Here is a 24991-nt window from a genome sequence, read left to right as displayed (position 1 = left end):
CAGGAGGGAGTGTGATTTCCGGAGAGGGGAAACAGATAGTCAAATATAATTATGAATTTATCTTAAACAAAATAACCCCAGATTGTGAAATGTTACAGGGAATGATAGATGGTTGGAGCTGTATACATTGTTATTATAAACTGAATGGCATGTAAAAGCCTTATTATATTCTTATGCAATGATGACAACATGCTAATTTCCTTTTTTTTTTTCTCTTCTGTATCCCAATTATCTGTTGATACTGAAAAAAACAACCTTATTTTAAATTAAAAAAACAAGCATTTAAAAAGAGTAAATTAACATCCCATTCTAACTTTTTATAACAACTGGATCCTTATTTGATAACAAACAAATATCACACTAACACCAGAACAAATAGACAGACAATATACTTCATATGAAAGTATCTATAAAAGTGAAATAATGATTGATGATGTTTTACCAACCATTCCAACAGTGAATGTAGAGCTATCACATTCAATCAAGCTTTTTTTAATGCATTACAAACTTTCAGACAACATGGATTTTTTTTTTGCTGTTGAAAAACTTTTCTTATGTTGTTTCAAAGTGTTTCTTTGTCAGAATGTGATCTTTAAAAAAAGAGATTTAAAATATGTCGGTCCTTTTCTTGGAGCAAGAGTACTATTATATGAGATACCTGAACCACTAGTAATGTTTGGAGACATATATATCGTTCTTCAAAGACAACCATATTTCTAAACAGGCCACATTATCTGAGAATGAGCATCAGTTTTAACCAAACAGCATGTGTGCCACAAACCTTGCAACATGCAGACTTTTCTTGCTTTCAGGGATGTATAAATAAAGGAATTGTTCAATAACCAGAAATATGTGGTGAGCTGAAATAGGCTTTGCAAAGCTAACTCAAAACAAGACAGCTATGGAAAAAAAAAGCCATCAATGTGACTGAACTGTAGAGTATTTTGTTATTTCCACGACTTCTTTAGTACATTATTCCTCACAATTAGGACACAATCAACAGTCTTTGTTAGTGTTGCACATTTTTCCCTCTGATCTTTAGTTATTATTTCTGACTAATATTAAAGTCAGGGTCAAAGTCAGAAGTTGCTGTTTAATCCTACTTAGCCAATGGGATCTTCAATGATATGACACCCACATCTGCTCTGACTTATGATTGAGTTAGATGTCAAATTCAGATCCGATATAGAAATAGGATGTGACACTAACTTCTGACGTTGGGCTGATTTGGGTATTGGAGTCAGAAATTGAAATCTGAGCTAAATTAAAAATGCATGCAACACTGACTTCTGAATCTGACAATGGATGCTGTTCTGTATTTTAGCGTATATTGTGCTAGTCACTTTTCAAGTCACTCATTAATGAAGAAATCCCTAAGTTTAACATTTTAAATCATATACACACTATACTACTATTTTATATCAATGCAATTTTCTCTTTGGAAATGTACTTTTAAAGGGTTATTTAGTAAAGTGTAAAAGCAAGTTTAAAAACTCTCAAAGAAAAACATAGATATAGTGATGTGAAATGGTAGTTTGTAGATAAATAATATATTGGTGGAAATTAGATATGTTTACTCTAGAAATTCTATGCCTGCCTTAGGCTGGTGTATCCAAATGCCTGACTTGCTACTTGCTATAGTACCTGTTGCTACTTTTAGAAAGTAGTTTTTGTTTAAAGACGGACAATTTATTATATTATTATTAATAAAATATTTTACCAGGAAAGATACATTGAGATTTCTCTCGTTTTCAAGTATGTCCTGGGTTCACAAAACATTGCATTGATTTCACAAGTAAATGTTACAAGTAATGACAAGGAGTCAACGGAAAATGTTGGAATTCAAGTTCAATTCAAAGTAAATAAATTTTTTAAGGTTAAAATAGTCAAACTGGAAACATTCTTTAAGTCAACTATGCATACAATTCACTGACTCTGGTCTTTATTGTGACATTCCCGTTAAATTCTAACTTTAGTTAATAACCATGTTATACTGCTTTTTAACTCCACAAGTTAGGCTAATAAATCTCATGCATCTTTTAAAAGAAATATAAGAGTACATATAGTCTTTCTTGTTCACATTTGGTAACTCCATACAGAGATACTACAGTGATAAATATATGAGGTTTGCAATAGATTTTGGCTTAAAAGAAATATGTATTTTTGGCATGCTCAATTTTATACAACACATACATTACATGTAAGATCCCCAAATGAAAATAGGAATCTCATAACAGAACATTTCTTCTACTGCAATTGAGCCTTCAAAAAAACAACTTTTGGTTACACACAGGGAAATTACTCACTCATGTGATTTAAGCATAGCTTTTGCAAGCATAATAAGAGTCAATGCAAGGTCAACTGTAGAAATATAAATTTGGTACAATAAATGTTATGAGCTAATTTCTACTGCTGTATATATTGCAAGGTTTACAAAGGTAGAAAAAAGAATATGCTAATATGTGTCTAGTGTTCTATATATACACATTATGATTACCAGGAGAATAACTGGAAAACTACATAGGCATTGTCCATTTCATCTTTCAACCGTCCACTATATTGTCTTCTCTTCAACTTGAGTCTCATACTTATGGAAACCATATACCAAGCACATGAAGTAACTTCTGCTTCATGTGTAATGTTTTGTGTTGTATATATTCATATAATCTATACTATATGGAGAACGACACGATACATATTTGCAGGTTTAGAAGATAAGTTATGGATGTAGATATGTGTATCAAATATGACACAAATGTAACTATATGCATTGACTGCTATGAAAATCTTTGACAACCAACTGCTCTAATGTGATTTTTTTTTTTCTCTTTGAAAAATGAAATGACCTCTTTCCAACAAAACGTTGTCTCACCAAGTTCCACATGGTTTAAGGGGCCCTGCAAATTAAGTAACTATTTACCAAAATGTTTTGATTTTCTCAAAGTACAGACAAGTTTAATATCCACTCACCCTACTTTTCCAGTGGTCTCCAAGAACTAACACAACTTTGAGCTTTATAACATGTGGACAAGATAATTCACTGCTTTTTTAGAATGTCCAATTTAATATAGTTTAAAAAAACTGCAGCATTCTACATGCTAAAGGAGCACTTTAATTCTCTCAAACATAGTGCCCCCTCTGTAAACCTGACAAAAATAAGTTTTGCTTGCTTTCAACCCCACAGCACGACAGTCTCTCAGAAGCTTCTCTGCCTCTGCTGAGATCATCACTTGTGTATCGGGGGCCTATGTGTATCGGGGGCTTACTGCGCATGTGTGGCAGTCACAAACGACTAGATTATCTCGATCTTTGCTAAATTCTGGCTCTGCACAGAGAACTTGTTAGCCCCTCTTTTCATCCACTTTAATAATTTTATTTTTCATGTTAAATGTTTCCAAATGTTCAGACACCATAGACCAGAATAAGCTGATCTTTACTGGCCAAGCTACTTCCTGGAGTCAATAAGTAGGTATCCTTCTATTATTTTGCATTGATTATTTTTGCAACCTTTTATCTGATCAATGCATTCAAAATTAATGGGTCAATTCCAACCACAAATGTGTGCCTTTAACCCCTTAACACTGTTACGGCGTTCTATGCCATCCCGCATTTAAAGGGCTTTAAAGACGTTGCGGCGGCAAAGAACGCCGTAACGGCTTTGAGCCCCTGGAGGTGAGATTTACTTACCTCCACCGCGATCCTCTTCTGGAGGGCTGCCTCACAGCCCAGGGAGCCCTTCCCCAGCAAATGTGCCCCCCTATAGCTGGCTGTGGATATGCCATGAAATGTCAGACAGTCCCCCTGCTGGTGGGTAATGTAAAAAAATAAAATAATTAAACATGTGTAAAATAAATTTAATGTATTTTTATATATATATATATATAATATATGTATATCTATTATATATATATATTGGAAGGTAGCCTGAAGTTGTGGGTGGGGTTACCCGGCTATTTAAACTCAGGCCCCCTACACCACAGGTCTGATGCTGCCTGGTTCATTTCTACTTCCGGTTCAAAGGTCATCAACACAGACTGCCTAAAACTCCAAACAAGCTGGTCTGGGCCTACTGTGGCTCCCACGCTGATCGGACCAGCTTTTTCCCTGCTCCAACAACTCCCATCCTGCTGTTCCAGCCACATGCGGTCAGAGACTCCCACGCCGATTGGTCCAAATTCTCCCTGCTCCAACAACTCCCATCACGCTGTTCCAGCCACATGCGGTCAAAGACTCCCAAGCCGATTGGACCAAGTTCTCCCTGCTCCAACAACTCCCATCACGCTGTTCCAGCCACATGCGGTCAGAGACTCCCAAGATGATCGGACCAAGTTCTCCCTGCTCCAACAACTCCCATGATGCTGTTCCAGCCACACGCAGTCAGACTACTCCCCTCCTCTCCAGAACTGTCCGTTCGTTCCCGACGGCGCTATGAGACCCCTTACCGGCTTCCCGGGCCTTATCCTGGACTAAACCTCCGTGTCCACCAAGTCTGGGTACTTTCCAGCCGCATAGCTGACCTCTCACCTCACCGCAAGCTTCCTAGTCAAGTTGTTTGTTTCCTGTACCAGTCAAATCCACGAACCGTGAGTCTGCCTGTATGGGCCAAAGCCATGAACACACAATTGTTCACACGTTTACGTTCTTACATGCCGTCCATTCTGGACTTTTTCCCGTTCAGGACTTAAGTCATTTCACCTACTCCTGCCTGCTCTGTTCCATTCTTATTCGCTAGTTTCTTTTCGTCAAATTTCTACCGAACTAGTCTCCAGTCTATCTCAGTTACATGCTTCCATCTAGCGGCCACCACAATCATAGTACCAATTTGTTAGTTTTACACTGTTCCCTGATACATGAAATGTCCAGGTTCTTTTTTTGAAAGTATTTAGTCTGCTACTAGTTATCCTTACATGCACCCTGTAGTTCGGTTATGTTTGCTATATTTCTTGTTATTATTTACGATTGTGCACGGATATGGTCAGTTTCCCATTACTAATTCAGCTCTGGTAAGCGTTTAATATTCACTACGTATATTGCATTACCATCATGTATCGCATATGTCTTATTTTTTCACTCATGGACTTGGTACTGTTCTGAGGCAGTCATCAAGATCACATTTGTTACCATGTGTTATGGCCAATCTGTATACTTGCTCCCATGATAGGTATATTACTTATTTGGCAGACGACCACTTATTCGCTAAACCTTTTTTGTAACACGCCACACTCCTATGTTCAGTATATGTATAGTCATGTTCCCTGGGACAAACCCTAGTGTACCAGGCTTTACCATACCATCATAAGTTCCCCCTGACTCTACGTCAAAATAATCACGTATTACGCAAAAGGTTATTTACTCATCGCTGCTATATTCTACTCAAGCAAGTTCATCATCCTAACCGACCCTTGCTATTCAGGCATAGTATCACCAAACCTACAGAAAATCCTAACTGTTCTATGTTACATCAGCCAACGCTGGCACACAATTTCTCCGCCAGGCCGTACACAGGCCCACGCCCGGGGATCCTTAATTCCCCTTCCCATGCTGGCTCGACCATAATTAAATATTCTAATTCCTACCGGGATAGCTCAAAACTGCCCTCATAGCTTGGTATTCCATATCCCCCTATATGTATTTTAGCTACAGAAGTCACAGGACCAATTAGCGGTCACTCATGACTCTGCCTATCCCCCATTATTGTCGCAGTATTGGTTAAACACTCCCCATGGTCTCTGGTAGTGGCCTAGGATCCTCACCCTACTCACTTATAGGGATATTTGATTTATGTCCTATAAATCTTGTACCCACCATCGTAGGGCCAGGATTCTAACAACTATGTCCTCAGGTTACCTATTCATATACCTATCCTCAGGTTACCTATTCATTTACCAGCCTCAAGAACAACCACCCCGATTATGTGTATTTCGTTCACAGTAAGTCAAGCCCAATTCCAGTTCCAACTTGCCTCCCACCAGCATTTCCATTTAGGTTCTCCAATATCTCATTCCTCTGGCAAGGAAACCACATTCTACCCCAAGCAAGGTATGTTTACCCACCTCGCTACTACCCATCACCCGTCCCATTCTTGGATCTGGTATGTCAACTGGCGGCCTGGTTCCCAGCTATGCCAGTAACTAGCCTCATCGTTATCAATTCCATGAGGCCAACACCCATCTTCATCCGCATATGGAGTTATACGCCCCTCGGCCCAACACATAGCTAACGCCTCACATCAACCTCTCCAGGCTACGAGTTAGGGCCTCACCCAGCATGGCCTCTTATATTGACTCTTTTTACAGTCCCCGCGAGGCGAACATTCTTGCCACACCTTTCAGTGGCCCCTGCCCAATAGTCCAAATCACATGAACTCAAACCGTTGATATCCACTCTACTTGCCTCCATACATAACATCAATGATGGACTACAGAGACTGGAATCTCCACAGGCACTGACGCACATCCCAGCCACAGGACTCCCAAATCCCTCTCATGGTTATGTTATCCTTTCAAATCCCGCCCCTAGCACATCGGTTTACATTATTACTCCCTCATACTTTGTGTCCCTGACCATACGCAAAGACATCTGGAAAGGTTAATTTAGTCTCCTTACTGATTGCCTCCCATGATGTCTTAGAGTACAAGTCTTACTACTACGATGATCTGTACATCGTTCTATACACCAGAATCCCAGACTCAATCAGAAACTCACTATCCCAGAATTCATCCTAGCCTTCAGACTTTTGTGACGTAAGTGGCTCTACTTCTCCTCACCATAGAGAAGGTTTGCATCGACAACCTGGAGTTTTACCTCTAAGCACACCCTTTCCATCACTCAGTCGACTTCTACATCAAGGTTTCCACACACCAGTTCCACACAGGTCTGGTCACACTCCTGTCCAGTATTCACGAGTGTCAGAACCTTCTGTCTGCATTAATAGACCCCGCAACACAATCACGTTGCTTAAGAAGGTATTCAACCATATTAATTACCCACCCTAGCCTCAACTCATTGATTTTCTCTAACGAATTCTCCCAGCACTATGCCAAAGGGGTTGACCAGAGCTTGGGTGGGCAAGACAGACATTTCCTATGCCTCCAAGCTTCTACCTATTCAGCCATCCCAAGGGCATGTTCATGGCATTTTATGAAAGGATTGTCATGAATTTCCCACACGTGTAACTTTTAGAGCAAAGAGTAACCCCAAGCTGTTTGTCTTATTTGCTAACACACTATGTTGACTAACACTCAATATAAGTGAATGTCCTGCAGTCACCCGTAACTTCCTCACGATAGAACGCCCTCACTCCGCTCTGGTTAGTAATCACAAGACAATGGCACCTTTCCTCACTATGGGTTCCACTTTCACAAACTGATCTTCTTAGGCATTCATCTTGACACTAATAAGCTACAGAACATGTCCACCTACAGAGAAGGTACAGCACATCAGAGTCCTGGGAACCTTTCCTTCTGAAGAACGAGCGGGGAGGGGGGGAGAATGGATCTACAGTCCTACTGGGCACATTGAGGTTTGCCATGAGAATTATTCTGCACATTTCTTTCCCGACCGCTGAGTTCCCACCGACAGTTGCATTCTGTCACTAGTTGTAAGCAGACCTACACATATGGCTCAGGTTCATACCACATTGGAATAGGAGGCCAGGTTATTCCCGCCATTTCTCATCATTTCCCAGTTACATGCACCAATGCATCCGCACACACTGATTTCACAGCCAATTTGGTGACTTTTGGTTCTCCCACCTCTCCCCTTATACATATTACTATTGCATGTGGGCCCTCTTTTATTACAGGCCTACCCGATACGTCGGTTTCAGCACACCACAACCGACTTGCTCATATATCTAACTTATCATGTATACGGCTTTTGTCCCCGACTACAAATACATATTATATATATGTAACGTCATACAAAGTGTATTTTAATATTAATATAAGTACATATATTAATGTTAAAATACACTTAGAATGATGTTATATATATATATATAATATATATATATATATATATATATATATATATATATATTATATATAATAGATATATACACATATATTATATATATTCGTATAATTACAATAATACATAAATAAAATAAATAAAATATTGAAACAAAATTTAATATAAATGATATATTCATATATAATTTCATTCTAACTGTATTTTGTTATATATATATATATATATATATATATTGGTAACAAAATACACTTAGAATGACATTCTATATATATATATCTATCTATATATAAAATACAAATAACCGTACATATATATATATATATATATATATATATATAGATAAATACATATAATTACATAAAAGCTTACATTAGTATACACGTAGAATTTAAATACCTATAAATGCATATATATTAAAATTCTACGTGTATATTTAAATAATCTTTTAACATAATTAGGTGATTTGATTAATTACAATTTGATTGACATGCCTGACAACACAGGGAGAAAGTGCAGAGAATTTAATTAGCAAGCACTATATTTGACCCTCTCCAAGACACCATAAAACCTGTACATAGGGGGTACTGTTTTACTTGGGAGACTTCGCTGAACTCAAATATTAGTGTTTCAAACTGGTAAATTGTATAACAACGATGATATTTTAAGTAAAAGTTAAGTTTTTTGCATTTTTTTTTTAAAGGAACGGCACTTTTATGGACTATATTATTGTTGTAATATGTTTTACTGTTTTAAAACACTAATATTTGTGTTTAGTGAAGTCTCCTGAGAATAACAGTACCCCCCATGTACAGGTTTTATGGTGTTTTGGAAACTTAGAGAGTCACATATAAGGCTTGCATTTCATTTTTTCGACATTAAAATTTGCCAGATTGGTTATGTTGCCTTTGAGAGCGTATGGTAGCCCAGGAATGAGAATTACCCCCATGATAGCATACCATTTGCAAAAGTAGACAAGTGTTTGTGACTACTAAAGTGGCTACTAAAAAAAGACTAAACATACCCCACTTTCAATACCTTGGGTTGTCTACTTTTTCAAATGGTATGCCATTATGGGGGTAATTCTCATTCCTAGGCTACCACACCGTCTCAAAGGTAACATTACTAATCTGGCAAATTTCAATTTGAAAATGGAACCTTTTATATTTGACCCTGTAACTTTACAAAACACCATAAAACCTGTTAATAGGGGGTACTGTTGTACTCGTGAGACATCGCTGATTACAAATATGTGCATTTTTTTGCAGTAAAACCTAACAGTATTATGACATGAACAGCTAAAATGTCAGACAGAAATACAAATTTTAAAAATCAATCTTATTTTTTCACATTTTTTTAAATTTTATTCATAATAAATTATGTTCCATATATGAATAGTTAATGATAAATTAAAGCCCTGTTTCTCCTGAACAAAATGATATATAATAATTGTGGGTGCACTTCATGTGACAGCGGTGAATTACGGTTGAACAGACATATAGCGCAAATTCCAGTTTTTGTTTACGTTTTGTTTTGATCAGAACGTGTACTATTGACTCCGTCCTGAAGGGGGTTAACTCAAGAAACTTGATTTTAATGTGAAAAAAAGTTAATTAATTTTATTTGCTAAATTCTGAAAAGTGTTCTATACATTTTGGATTAATGATGCTAGGATTATTTTCATCATGCTAAGAACATATATATATATATAAATTATTGAGTTTCTTGGACAAGTATTAATCAATACCAGCTGTGCTGGAAGAGTATTTTATGCATCTCCCAATATTTCTCTAAATCATACAGATTTTTCTTACTTCCTATTTTTAATCAATGGCTATAAAGATATAAATAACTTTCCTGTGGCAAAATGAGTCATGGGTTAAGATTGCATATAGTCACGCTTAGCAGAAATATTTCAACATGATGATAGGAAGAAGGAATATGAAAATATGATTACTTTTTATCTGCTTTGCCCCTTTTGATAGGCAAAAGAATGCATCAGTAAGGTTGAGATAAACTGTTGGAGGCCAATTTAAATTAGATAAGGATAAGTAAACAAATTTATGGAGAGTGGTTAATCAGGTAGATAACAACCTCCCCCCTCCTGCCCCCCACCCAAAAAAAAAAAAAATAGAGTTGAATAATGCAAACTGCAAAAAGGATTCTGAGATTTCTATGGAATCACTAGAGAATTCCTGTATACGAGAATAAGGGTGGAATTTTGAAATATGAGCTATTCACACCCATGAATAAATCATGCCTGGCAGCCCTTATAGAGATAACGATAAACTATATTGCGTAAAGTGATGCTGTAGTCACCAGAACCAATACTACTTTATGTAGTAGTTCTGGTGTCTACGGCCTATCTCTGCAGGCTTTTCAATGTAAACGCTGCCTTTTCAGAGAAAAGGGTAGTATTTAGATTGGTGCCTAGTGACACCTCAAGTGGCAGTCACTCAGATGGCAACAAGAGGTGCTTCCGAGTCCAGTGCTGCACAGTGTACAGCATTGGTGTTCAGTGTCTCAACGCCCTGCATGGAAACGCTAAAGGCTTCCCATAGAGATGGAACCCGTCCCTGATTGGAAAATGCCCAACACATACAGGGAAGTTTGTTCTGGAAAAAAGAGCGAGGCCTTATATTATCTTCAGAAACCAGATGAGCAGTTCATTTAAACCAACATTTTTTATACCTCCGAAAAAATATGCAAAACATATTAAATGCATTTTCTTGTATGGCATATTTACTACATTAAATGTTTTGCATTGAGTATTTCTTTAATGATATTTGCATATCTCAAAAGAACATTCCCCAACATCCAAGAATGTATTCTGTTCCTTTTTTCCTTCAGGTTAACATAAACTGACCTTTCTGAACATCAAGGTCCTTTCATCATCTCTACCTAAATTTCACAACATAAAACAGAAACTTCTACTTCATATGATTAAATTATATTAATGATATTAATTCATTAAAAAACATAATTATCTCCTCAAATATATATCTCAGATGATAAATTTAGGAAGTTACTGGTTACATTACATTGCTTACAATTGGGTGAAACATTGTACATCAGTATTAAAAATACAAGTGCTAGTATGTTTCCCTATCTTGTATTTAATCACCGTCCTGAATGGATTTTTTAATATGGATACTTGAGGTTTCCCGGTCTCTACGTCACCACACCAATACCGTCATGATGTCACAATGCAAGGATGCACAAGGAAGTAAGCGCCGGACGCAATATGATGACAAAAGCGGAAATAGAGACCAGAACCCATTGGGAAAAGATGCGAGGACTGCATTTAAAAACGGAATCATGGAGGAGAACAGGAATAACCACTATTGAGAAAGGCTACTTGCCGAAACGCATCAAGTGGCAAGTGACCAGTGGACTTTCCTTGTTTTTATATTTTTTATGTTAATTCAATAAATTGTGCTTTTGCCACCTTGATCCTGCATCCTGGAGTTTTATGGTGGAGCATTGATAATACAGCCTGGAAATATCCTGATTGCAACAAGGATCCACTGTACCTTTTGTATCCTCCATTTAAAGCCTCTAGTCTGAGCCAGCTTCAATGAACCAGTAATATGAGTTTTTACTGTAATGTGTAACAGTATTACCCTATGGTCTCTCTCTTTATTACCACAAGTTGCTGTTTAGTGGATAAACTCCTGTATTAGGAGTTTTGACCTATGTTCTCTAACATTTCTAATATTTTATTTCTGTGTTAGCAGGTAGAGGATACAAGAGCTGATCCACACGAAAATAAAATGTAAAGAAGAAAAAAAATGTGCATGCTGTACCTTGCCGATATATTGTGGTTCGTTGCCCATGTATTCTTCAAGTACAAAGAACTGATTCCATACCCAACCACGCTTAACTCTCTGAGCCGCTGATCTCCTTCCCGACATGGTAATAATAACATTTTCTTTTTGCTTGGATGCTGAAGTCTGTGGTGGATGCTGTGACTGCAGTGGTGTTAGAAGACCTCCATCAAAAAGGAACCAAAGAAGCAGCGATAAGCAGTTCCTTGTAAGCATTGGAAAAGACTTGCTTACAGCCAGGCAGTTAAAACTCCAACACTTATATCTAAAGTGTAGGATCCAGCTTTGAAAAGTACGTCTCCTTCACCTCACACCTTGAGCTGTTACTGTGATAATGCACATGCAAATTTTACTTCTTCACTTGTCACATTTGTCACCATATTAACATTCATCAATGGATACCTGTAATAAAAAACACAAGTTAAAAATGTATCTTAAAAACATGATAACCCTGCAATATGTGAAGTTACTGAGATTATCTAAACAGTGTGAATCAATGATATTCACTTATTACACTTTAGATTTGTGGTGACCAAAAGATAGATACCAGTGTTGATGATGAACTATAAACAGTAGGATACTAAGGAGGAGCAGTCCAAACCTGATCTATCATTCGAGCTCCAAGTAGGTCAGAGTGTATGTAGGAGAGGTTGGGATATGACTGATTTTTATTTTCTACTTCAGAGCCAGCCTTGCTACAATATTGGTAAAGGGGATAATTCAATTAGGCGAGACATGTATGGCGGGTTAAGAGATTTGCAAAGGAAGTTAGGAGAGAAACAAAAGGTGGTAGAGCATATTAAGAAACAAACATAAAAAAGAGAGAAGGATAAAACACACATGGTAGGAGAGTAAAAGATACACAGGGGATTAAGAGTTTTTAACAGACACACAATAGGATGAGGTTGAGAGGGACACTCAAGAGTTAAATTGTAATAACAGAGACACAACAGATAAGGTACGTTAAGATAGGTTGGCAAAGGGTTAATGGTGCAAGAAGAGACACAAGGGGGGACACAGGAGGTCTACTCAGGATGGTGAAAAGGTGAGTAGACACTAAGGAAGGAGTGATGCATGAATTAATAAAATATTTAAAAAGAAAGAATATGAGACCTCTGAGAATGGATAAAAGCTTAGAAAAACTCAGTAGCTTATCCATCGGTAAATCCCTGCTCAGATCTCAAAATTGTTTTTGCTCACCTGTCCCATTAGAAAGAGAACAGGTATTTAAACAAATCATGAGAATTATAGTTTTCCAAAAGCTTTGAGATCTACCTTTTGATTTTACCGGCTTTAGATGATTTTATTATATTTATAAATTTCTCCAGTGATGTTTAAACTTGGCACCCAAATAAAGGTTAGCCAAGGACTTTAGAAATGCCAAGTTCACACATTAGTGTATTATGCAATAAACATGCATTTAACGTTGACATACATTCTCAAAAAAACAACAAAATAAAAAATCCCAAAGAAAAACCTTTGCTATATACGCTATGCCATTTAACAGTTAATTATATGGATGCAGTGGTATGAAAATAGAATTGGACTATTGCCATATTTCAGGCAATCAACATTTGCTTAATCTAGTCTTACATATTTATTTCCTGAATGTAATTTTGCAGAAAATCTGCAACAATTCTAAAACGAATTTCACAGTTTAATTTGCATCACACGCTGATAAGCTTTTATGGAGTTTTTATACATAGTCCTTATCAAATGCCTGCAATTTTCAGGAAAATTGCAACAAGGACAATTTTGCTTGTTTACGAGGTCATTATTCAACTGTTAATGACACAATTCATTGAGGATGAAGGAAAATAATCATGTAAGGATGAACAACAGCTGAGTAATGTAAAATGGAGCAAAAATGCTAGCTGAGTGCAATGTGGAAATAATTGTTTTATTAAATGTGAAATAAAACATATGATATCACATTTAAATATGTGTAACATGAAAAACAGTATCATAAAATTTTTATGAACCAAATAATGACAACTCATTAATAAGATCCCAATTATAAAAAATGAGTACCATAAAAACACAGAACAGTATTGTATTAATATTCATTAAACCATTACTTTGTATGCAGAAGGCGCCTTTGAACTTTAAAAACGAGTCCTAAACACAAAAGTAGTTTTCTTTTCTGGCCTATAGGTAGCTGTGTAGTGCAGTGTGATCACTGTCCACCCAAGTTTGCTCTGTGAAAGCTATGTTTAATAAAGATGACTAACTTTGTTTCCAGCGATGACACTCCTTTGCAGCAACCTCCAGCTTTGCCTCTGTTGATGGCAGCATGCCTGTTGATGTCACATGCAATTTAGTCCAATACAATACATCTCATACAGATAGGGAATGAGATTGTATGCACGGCAATGAGAAATACAGCCACTAGAGACATCCTTAATCTTTTAATGGCAATACATTGTAGAGGCAATTCGGGAACTTTAGCCACTAGAGGCATGCTTAATCCTTTAATGTAGACATTGTAATTTTTATAAAACAGCAATATGTTATATTAAAGAGTTAAAACTAGTGGTCTGGGTGACCTCACTGGCCTTTTAAGATTGTTGCAGTTTGGGTTTTAATGCAGAATTTAAATTGACCAGGATTACAATGTACTGCCCAGTATCAAAGAAGTAAGATATAACACAATCACAGGGTCTGTGACTTTATGTCCATGTTTCAAGCACTATTGGCAACTGTATTTCTGATAGTTGCTAAACTTTGATTTGCATGGAAAAGTTATTTTCAGTGATACTTAATTATCTCCATTAGTTAATTAGTAGCATTATTCCAGCACCTGTGTGGATGCTTACATTAACAATTTTATAAATCTGTTTTAGCTATAACTTTGGTGGTCAAGCATAGACTGTATTGTAATACCTTAAAGCAGTGATGGCGAACCTATGGCATGCGTGCCACAGGTGGCACGCCGGGCCCTTTCTGTGGGCACACGGACATAGGTTTGCCATCGCTGCAGAGTAGGCACCTGCCTGCCCGAAATGGCAGGCGCCTACTCTGCTTCCGGTTCGGGAGGCAGGGGAGGGATCTTTGAAGCAGCTCCCCTGTCCTCCCGCAAGCAAGCTGTGTGGAGCATTGCCGCGCGTTACCATGGCAACGCTCAACACAGCATCGCGCGGGAGGACAGGGGAGCTGCTTCAAAGATCCCTCCCCTGCCTCCCGAACCGGAAGCAGTACTTGCCACCACCGGACCACCAGGGATGACTGTGTCCCCCCCCTCTTTCATTAAAGGTAAGAAGGGGGGGGGGGAGAGAAGATAATAATTTAATGTACTTTTTTTTTTCTCCCCCCCCACACACAGCACCCCTACCCCCAGCAGAACCCCTACCCCACACACACACAGCACTCCTACCCCCCAGCAGTACTCCTACCCCCCACACACACAGCACCCCTAACCCCCAGCAGTACTCCTACCCCCCCAGCAGTACTCCTACCCCCCCCCACACACAGCACCCCTACCCCCCCAGCAGTACCCCTACCCCCCCACACACACAGCACCCCTACCCCCCAGCAGTACCCCTACCCCCCCACACACAGCACCCCTACCCCCCAGTAGTACCCCTACCCCCCCACACACAGCACCCCTACCCCCCCCAGCAGTACCCCTACCCCCCCACACACACAGCACCCCTACCCACCAGCAGTACCCCTACCCCCCACACACACAGCACCCCTACCCCCCCAGCAGTACCCCTACCCCCCACACACACAGCACCCCTACCCCCCAGCAGTACCCCTACCCCCCCACACACAGCACCCCTACCCCCCAGCAGTACCCCTACCCCCCACACACAGCACCCCTACCCCCAGCAGTACCCCTACCCCCCCACACACACAGCACCCCTACCCCCCAGCAGTACCCCTACCCCCCCCACACACAGCACCCCTACCCCCCCCACACAGCACCTCTACCCCCCAGCAGTACCCCTACCCCCCACACACACACAGTACCCCTACCCCCTCCACAGTACCCCTACCCCCACAGTACCCCTACCCCCCCACACACAGCTCCCCTCCCCCACACCCAGCTCCCCCCCCCCTCCCCCACACCCGGCACCCCTCCCCTCCCCCTACACACATCACTTCTACCCCCACACACAGCACCCCAACCCCCCCACACAGCACCCTTACCCCCGCCCAGCACCCCTACCTCCCCACACAGCACCCCCCACACAGCACCCCTCACACACACACAGCACCCCTCATACACCCCCACACAGCACCCCACATCCACCACCCCACCCCACCTCACACTCACACACAGCACCCCTCACACACAGCACCCCTCACACACACACACCTCAATGCAGTGTGTGTGCGTGTATTCAGCAGTCTTCGTGTACGCAGCAGTCTGTCTGTCTACTCAGCAGTCTGTCTGTCTGTGTACTCAGCAGACTGTCTGTCTGTGTACTCAGCAGACTGTCTGTATGTGTATTCATCAGTCTCTATATTCATCAGTCTTGTGTGTGTGTGTGTATATTCAGCAGACTGTGTGTATGTATTCAGCAGTCTGTGTGTGTATGTATTGCATTTGTTGGAGATACTAATAAATATAAGCTTAATTTTATCTATTTATATCATTATTTAAAATTTGTATCATTGAACTCCCTGTTGTTGTGTTCTTTTAAAACAAAAGTTGTTAATTAGTTCGGACAACAGTACGAGTTGTTTTTTCTAAACTTAAACCTCAATATTCAGGTTTAATTGCCGTGTTGGCACTTTAAGGAAAAAAAATTGGCATGTATTGCGGTTTGGGCAGTCGGGCTCAAAAAGGTTCGCCATCACTGCCTTAAAGGATCAATATAGGGTCAGGAACAGAAACCCTAGAGTGTTAAAACCTCTATCTAGCCTCCCTGGGCCCCTCATGCCTCCAGAAATATAGCAAAATCTTACTTTACTTAAGCCTGCAGCTGTAGATCTGCATGCTGTTTTCCTCACAAAAACAAACTGTCTGCTGACATCATCAGAAGTGTTAGCCTGATCCAATCACAATGCTTCCCTATAGGATTGGCTAAGACTGACAAAGAGGCAGATCAGCGGCAGAACCAGCATGATGGCCAATCAGCATATCCTTATAGAGATGAATTGAATCAATGAATCTCTGTGAGGAAAGTTCAGTATCTGCATGCAGAGGGAGGAGATACTGAATGTTTGGATCGTTTAAGCAGCCTTGACCCAGGAAGGATCTCTAACAGCCATCTAAGGAGTGGCCAGTGAAGTTATCACTAGCCTGTAATGTAAACACTGCTTTTCTCTGAAAATACAGTGTTTACAGCAAAAAGCCTGAAAGTAATGATTCTACTCACTAGAACAAATTTGATAAGCTGTAGTTGCTCTGGTGACTATAGTGTCCCTTTAATAAAACTTACATTTCACACAACTTTTTCTGTTTGCTTACTTAGTAAAGATGCCAAAATACCAGAGTATTGCAGTATGTAATGATACCTTTTTTATTGGACTAACATAATATTTCAAAGACAAGCTTTCAAGAGTTTTCCTCTCTTCCTCAGGTCTGAAGCAATACTGATCAATCTGATAGAGTTTAACACTTGAAACAACTGATGTTAGAGAAGGGGAGAGGAGGGGAGGGGGGGAGATGAGTGGGGTGTCATAAATAGCAGACTATGTGCCTGAAAGTGAAAGGTGCAGGTTGGCTGAGAATAGCCAGAAAAAAAATAATAATAAACAGAGAGTCAATAAGCTAGTTAAAAAGAAACAAATAACCAAAACAAAAAAACAGCAGAGCAGTGCATGCAAATATATAGCTTCATATATATATATATATATATATATATATATATATATATATATATATATATATATATATATATATATATATATATATATATATATATATATATATATATATATATATATATATATATATATATATATATATATATATGTATATAAATTGATCCAATAAAGGTGAAGTGAAAATATTGAAAAATAACCATAAAGACATTAAGATGTGTGTTTATAAAAAGTTTTGTTAGTGTGTGAGAAAGCCAGAGTCTACATTAAGTCCTTCATTTCTGGTGTTGAAATGTGTGATCATTTTCATCTCAAATGTCTTTCGTTCATGAGAGTCTATGAAATTCACTTTAAGAACTTTAATCCTGAGGTTTTGGATGGAGTGACCAGTCTGGGTGAAGTAATGACCAACATTGGTACAATATTTGTTTTCTTTGTGGATCTTGATTGAGTGTCTGTGTAGATTCATTGCAAGATGCCGCTTAAAGGGAATCTCCAGTGCCAGGAAAACGATCCGTTTTCCTGGCACTGGAGGGTCCCTCTCCCTCCCACCCCCAATCCCCAGTTGCTGAAGGGGTGAAAACCCCTTCAGTGACTTACCAGAGGCAGGGACATGTCCCATGTCGCTGCTTCCTCCTCCCCCGCCGCTCCTCCTTCTGCTTACGTCGGCCGGTGGGCGAGACTGATCTCGCCGGCCGGCCGAGGAGACCTAATGCGCATGCGCGGCAAAGCCGCGCATGCGCATTAGCGCACCCCATAGGAAAGCATTGAAAATGAATTTCAATGCTTCCCTATGGGGAATAGAGCGACGCTGGAGGTCCTCACACACCTGTGCTATAGAGCAGGAAGTGACCTCTAGTGGCTGTCTAGTAGACAGCCACTAGAGGAGGAGTTAACCCTGCAAGGTAATTATTGCAGTTTAAAAAAAACTGCAATAATTACACTTGCAGGGTTAAGGGTAGTGGGAGTTGGCACCCAGACCACTCCAATGAGCAGAAGTGGTCTGGGTGCCTGGAGTGTCCCTTTAAGGCCAGTTTCTACAATGTAGCAACCTTTGTCACACACTGTACCATGTACAGTTATCATGAACATCACATTCGCAGATGTGCATGAATATGATCCCTTAATGTTGTATGATTTGTTATTGTGTCTGACTGTGTTATTGCCACATATTTGTTCAGACAGTTTGCAGAGTGATTTGTTGCATTGTACAGTGCCATTCTGTGTGAGCTCATGTTCTGTGGTCAATTTGCTGCAGATCAATCTCCGTCTCAGGTTAGGCGGTTATTTGAAAAAGCTAGTAGTTCAGGAAATATTATTTTTTTATTTCTGGAATTGTGGAGGTAGCTGTACCTTAGTGATGTACCGAACTGTTCGCTGGCGAATAGTTCCTGGCGAACATAGCGTGTTCGCGTTCGCCACGGCAGGCGAACACATGCACGGTTCGATCCGCCCCCTATTCGTCATCATTGAGTAAACTTTGACCCTGTCCCTCACGGTCAGCAGACACATTCCAGCAAATTAGCAGCAGACCCTCCCTTCTAGACCCTCCCACCTCCTGTACAGCATCCATTTTAGATTCATTCTGAAGCTGCATTCTTAGATAGAGGAGGGAAAGTGTAGCTGCTGCTCATTTGATAGGGAAATTGATAGCTAGGCTAGGGTATTCAGTGTCCACTACAGTCCTGAAGGACTCATCTGATCTCTGCTGTAAGGACAGCACCCCAAAAAGTCCTTTTTAGGGCTAGAACATCAGTCTGCTTTTTTTTTTCTGTGTAATGTAATTGCAGTTGCCTGCCTGCCAGCTTCTGTGTCAGGCTCACAGTGGATACTGTGCCCACTTGCCCAGTGCCACCACTCATATCTGGTGTCACAATAGCTTAAGCTTGCATTTAAAAACAAAACATTTTTTTTCACTGTAATAGATTGAATAGCAGTTAGTTGTCTGCAAGCGTCTGGGTGTCAGGCCTTCAGCGTGTTGTCTGCCAACCTCTGCCAGTGTACTTTGCCACTCATATCTGGTGTCACAATAGCGTGCCTTTAAAAAGAAAAAACGTTTTTCACTGTAAGCTAATAGCAGTTAGTTGTCTGCAAGCGGCTGGGTGTCAGGCCTTCAGCGTGTACTCTGCCAACCTCTGCCAGTGTACTTTGCCACTCATATCTGGTGTCACTATAGCGTGCCTTTAAAAAGAAAAAAAGATTTTCACTGTAAGCTAATAGCAGTCAGTGTCCTTAAAGCGGGCATCAGGCCTTCAGCGTATACTCTGCCAACCTCTGCAAGTGCACTTTGCCACTCATATCTGGTGTCACTATAGCATGCCTTTAAAAAGAAAAAACGTTTTTCACTGTAAGCTAATAGCAGTCAGTGTCCTTAAAGCGGGTGTCAGGCCTTCAGCATGTACTCTGCCAACCTCTGCAAGTGCACTTTGCCACTCATATCTGGTGTCACTATAGCGTGCATTTAAAACCCAAAAACTTTTTCCACTGTTATAGATTGAATAGCAGTTAGTTGTTTTCAAGCGGGTGTCAGGCCTACAGCGTGTACTCTGCCAACCTCTGCCAGTGCACATTGCAACTCATATCTGGTCTCACAGTAGCTTGCACGCATAGAACCACTAATCCAAAAAAAATGACAGGCAGAGGCAGGCCACCCCGCAGGGGCCATCGTGGTCGTGGTGCTGTGATTCCCTTTTGCCCTAGAATTATGCCCAGTTTTCAGAGGCCACGTACCCTGAACTTGAAAAGTTCTGAGGACATAGTTGACTGGCTAACACAGGACACCAAATCTTCTACAGCTTCCGCTCGGAACCTTGACGCACCATCCTCCTCCAGCTTAGCTTCGGGCACCTCTCAAGATACCACTCACCCACCTGCCGCCATCACCAACACTAGCACCACAGCCGCTTCACTTGTTATGTCAGAGGAGTTATTTACACATCCGTTTGAAGAAAAGAGTGATGCGCAACCATTATTGCCAGAGGATGTAGATAACAGCGATATGTCTCAGGCAGGCAGCATTACACACATGGATGTATGGTGTGATGATGATGATGTTGTACCTGCTGCTGTTTCCTTTGCTGAGTTGTCAGATACAAGTGAAGCAGTTGATGATGACGATACGTCCATGGATGTCACGTGGGTGCCCGCTCGGCAAGATGAAGAACAGGGCGAAAGTTCAGATGGGGAGACAGAGAGGTGGAGGAGGAGACGAGTTGGAAGCAGGGGGAGGTCGTCGCAAGGAGCTAGTGGAACAGTCAGACAGCATGCATCGGCATCCGGGGTCAGCCCGACAGCACACCAATCAACGCATGCTGTGTCCCCCACCAGAATGCCGTCATTGCAGAGCTCAGCAGTGTGTCATTTTTTTTGTGTGTCTGCCTCTGACAACAACGATGCCATTTGCAACCCTTGCCAAAAGAAACTGAGTCGTAGGAAGTCCAACACCCACCTAGGTACAACTGCTTTGCCTAGGCACATGATCTCACATCACAAAAGCCTATGGGATCAACACATGAGTACCAGCAGCACACAAACTCAAAGCCGCCATCCTCCTCCTAGTGCAGCATCTTCAGCCACGTCAACCACTGCTGTCCTCCTTGCCCCCTCTCAACCATCCGCCACTCCGTCTCTCGCCTTGAGCAGTTCACGCTCATCTGCCCACAGTCAGGTGTCTGTCAAGGACATGTTTTAGCGTAAGAAGCCAATGTCAGAAAGTCACCCCCTTGCCCAGCGTCTGACAGCTGGCTTGTCTGAACTATTAGCCCGCCAGCTTTTACCATACAAGCTGGTGGAGTCTGAGGCATTCAAAAAATGTGTGGCTATTGGGATACTACAATGGAAGGTACCCGGACGAAATTTCTTTGCACAAAAGGCAATCTCCAACCTGTACTCGATTGTACAAAAGGAAGTAATGGCATGTCTGGCACACAGTGTTGGGGCAAGGGTCCATCTGACCACTGATACCTGGTCTGCAAAGCATGGTCAGGGCAGGTATATCACCTACACTGCGCATTTGGTAAACCTGCTGACGGCTGCCAAGCATGGAATGCGTGGCTCTGCAGAGGAGTTGGTGACACCGCCACGACTTGCAGGCAGGCCTGCTGCCACCTTCTCTACTCCTCCTACTCAATCCTCTTCCATAACCTCCTCGGCTGAGTCCTCTTCTGCTGCTGCGTCTTGCTCCACATAAACGGCACCCCCCCAGCTCCCCAGGTACTATTCCAGATCCTGGATACGGCAGTGTCATGCCGTCTTGGGTTTGACTCAGGGCCGTCTTTAAGGAGGGGCAAAAGGGACAGCTGCCCCAGGCCCAGTTACTCCTGGGGGCCCTAAGGCAGCTGTCATATGGCTCCCCTGCAGCACCTGAGGTAATCAGGGGCCACAGCCCTTTAATACTGCTCTGGACCTGGCCCCTGTATTATGTGGGTTGGCTGAATACATACTCACAGCTAGCCCCCTCACACACTGCCCTGTGATCCCTTTTCTTCTCTGTGGCATGCTAGGAGGAAGTGAGACTCCCATCAGCCCGGGCCAGCAAGCTCCCACTGGACACCAGGGAAGCCACCTTTCTGTACCCAAAAGGTAAGGAGACAGATGGGTGGCTAAATATGTTTTGTTTTTTGTTTTGCTTATTTCTGATATTACTTTTATTCAAGTGTTGGTGTTTGTAATGTGACACACATGGAATAAGTACATGGTAAAAATCCTAGAAGAACCTGACAGTTCCCTATTCAATATAAATGTAAAAAGTATTTATTTTAGCATATTATTGCATCAAGTGTTATCAAAGGCTGTACACCATTTCCAAATGCCACTTTTGCTAAATTCTAGACCAGGGTATGTAAGAACAGAGTTGAGACATTATATTGGCCAAGGTTGCTGGGAGTTGCTGTTCAAGAGCTGCTAGAAGGCAGAGATTAAAATATGTAAATGTACACATATATGTGTTTATGTCATTGTGTGTATCTGGCTGTGTTTGTGTCAGTGTGCGTATCTGGCTGTGTTTGTCTGTGTGTCAGTGTTTCTGTGTGTATGTATACCTGTGTATGTGTACTTGTGTGTTAGTTTGTGTGTGTGTGTGTGTGTGTGTGTATGTATGTGTCGGTGTGTGTAAGTGTGCATCTAAATGTGTGGTGATGCATACATCCCAGCATTTTAATGCCAACACAAATACACTCCTACATTTCATCTCTAGCACTGTACCCATATACACCCCTGCATTTATACCTTTATGTATGTGTGTGTATGAGTGTGTGTGTGTGTGTGTATCTCTGTGTGTGGATGTGCCAGTGTGTGTGTGTGTATCAAAGTGCTTGTATCTGTGTGTCAAAGGGTGTGTATCTGAGTGTGTGTGTGTGTGTGTGTGTGTGTGTGTATGTGTATGTGCCATTATGTGTCAAGGTGTGAGCATGTGTCAATGTGTTTATGTGTGTATCTGTGTTAATGTGTATGTGTATATGTGTTAATATGTATGTGCATGCATCCCAGAAATCACACAACATGCAAACAGACCCCTGCAAACACAAGCATTACATACAAACACACCAGTTTGCTGAAACACCAATACTACACACAAATGTACATATGCATTTAAAAGACACTACATCCAAACACCCCACTGCATGCAAATACAAACATTACATACAAACACATTCCTGTATTAAAACGCTAAAATTATATTCAAACGCAAACACTACACACAAGTACACCACTGCATTCCAATGGTAACAGTACATACAAATACACCCCTACATGCACACATACACTCTATACAATAACATGCTGACATTCAATTGCACAAACACTGCTCAAAAATACAACCCTGCAAGGATGATAGATCCCCAGCTGGCATAGCATCACAGGAGTTGTATGACAGATGGGGATCTATATTTTCTTTACTCTTGTACTACAGGGCAGGCCTGAATTTCTTTTTGCACCAAGGCACTCTTTACATTAGTTTCGCCTCTAGGTTGGGGTGGAGGGAGTAATTGCATTACAGGGGGCCCAAGCAGATGCTTGCCCAGGGTCCAATCAATATTAAAGACGGCCCTGGTTTGACTTGCTTGAAAGCAGAGAGTCACACCGGACAAGCACTTCTGTGGGCCCTGAACGCACAGGTGGAAAAGTGGCTGACTCCGCAGCAACTGGATATCGGCAAAGTGGTTTGTGACAACGGGAAAAATTTGTTGGTGGCATTGAAGTTGGGCAAGTTGACACATGTGCCGTGCATGGCACATGTGTGTAATCTGATCGTACAACGCTTTGTGCATAAGTACACAGGCTTACAGGACGTCCTGAAGCAGGCCAGGAAGGTGTGTGGCCATTTCAGGCGTTCATACACGGCCATGGAGCACTTTGCAGATATCCAGCGGCGAAACAACATGCCAGTGAGGTGCTTGATTTGCGACAGCCCGACACGTTGGAATTCAACACTCCTAATGTTCGACCGCCTGCTCCAACAAGAAAAAGCCGTTAATGAATATTTGTATGACCGGGGTGCTAGGACAGCCTCTGGGGAGCTGGGAATTTTTTTGCCACGTTACTGGACGCTCATGCGCAATGCCTGTAGGCTCATGCGTCCTTTTGAGGAGGTGACAAACCTAGTCAGTCGCACCGAAGGCACCATCAGTGACATCATACCATTTGTTTTCTTCCTGGAGCGTGCCCTGCGAAGAGTGCTGGATCAGGCCATAGATGAGCGTGAAGAGGAAGAGTTGTGGTCACCATCACCACCAGAAACAGCCTTATCAGCATCGCTTGCTGGACCTGCGGCAACGCTGGAAAAGGATTGTGAGGAAGAGGAGTCAGAGGTGGAATGTGGCTTTGAGGAGGAGGAGGAAGACCAACCACAACAGGCATCCCAGGGTGCTCGTTGTCACCTATCTGGTACCCGTGGTGTTGTACGTGGCTGGGGGGAAGAACATACCTTCATTGAGATCACTGAGGAGGAGGAACGGGAAATGAGTAGCTCGGCATCCAACCTTGTGCAAATGGGGTCTTTCATGCTGTCGTGCCTGTTGAGGGACCCTCGTATAAAAAGGCTGAAGGAGAACGACCTGTAGATTGCCTCACCTTTATTAAGATGAATGAGGGATGGATCCCGAAGGGACTGACAGTGGGCATACATACATTCGACTAAAAAAGGCCTGATGAGATGAGCTGCCTTGGGCTAAAAATGGTCCACACGCTGCTATATTTTAGCTCTGAATGCCGGTTTACTTGCGTGACTTATCCGCCAGCAACTAGGGTTGTTCAAGCCGCATTGTTTTAGGGCACTTTCTGCCTGGGAATCAAACATCAATTTTTCTGGCCGCTGCTATAGCATCGGCTGCAACAATACCTAATTTTTCAGGCATGTGTACATGCCTAATTTTTCGGGCCTCTGGTGCTGCACTGTGGCTTCAAAAAACAAACCAAAA

At 41.4% G+C, this 24991-nt stretch overlaps 1 protein-coding gene across 1 annotated transcript in view; it reads right to left on the bottom strand.

Moving 5' to 3' along the window:
• Window positions 1–24991, bottom strand: part of CDH12 (cadherin 12) — a 758791-nt gene that overhangs the window by 263890 nt on the left and 469910 nt on the right. The window contains exon 4 of the mRNA XM_063451837.1: window positions 11778–12200. Within this exon, the coding sequence (XP_063307907.1) occupies window positions 11778–12014 (237 nt within the window). The 5' untranslated portion in view covers window positions 12015–12200. The remainder of the gene's footprint in view (window positions 1–11777; window positions 12201–24991) is intronic.

Source organism: Pelobates fuscus, chromosome 4 (genome assembly GCF_036172605.1).
Source record: "Pelobates fuscus isolate aPelFus1 chromosome 4, aPelFus1.pri, whole genome shotgun sequence".
Lineage (NCBI taxonomy): Eukaryota > Metazoa > Chordata > Amphibia > Anura > Pelobatidae > Pelobates > Pelobates fuscus.
This window is presented reverse-complemented; position numbering and strand designations above follow the sequence as displayed.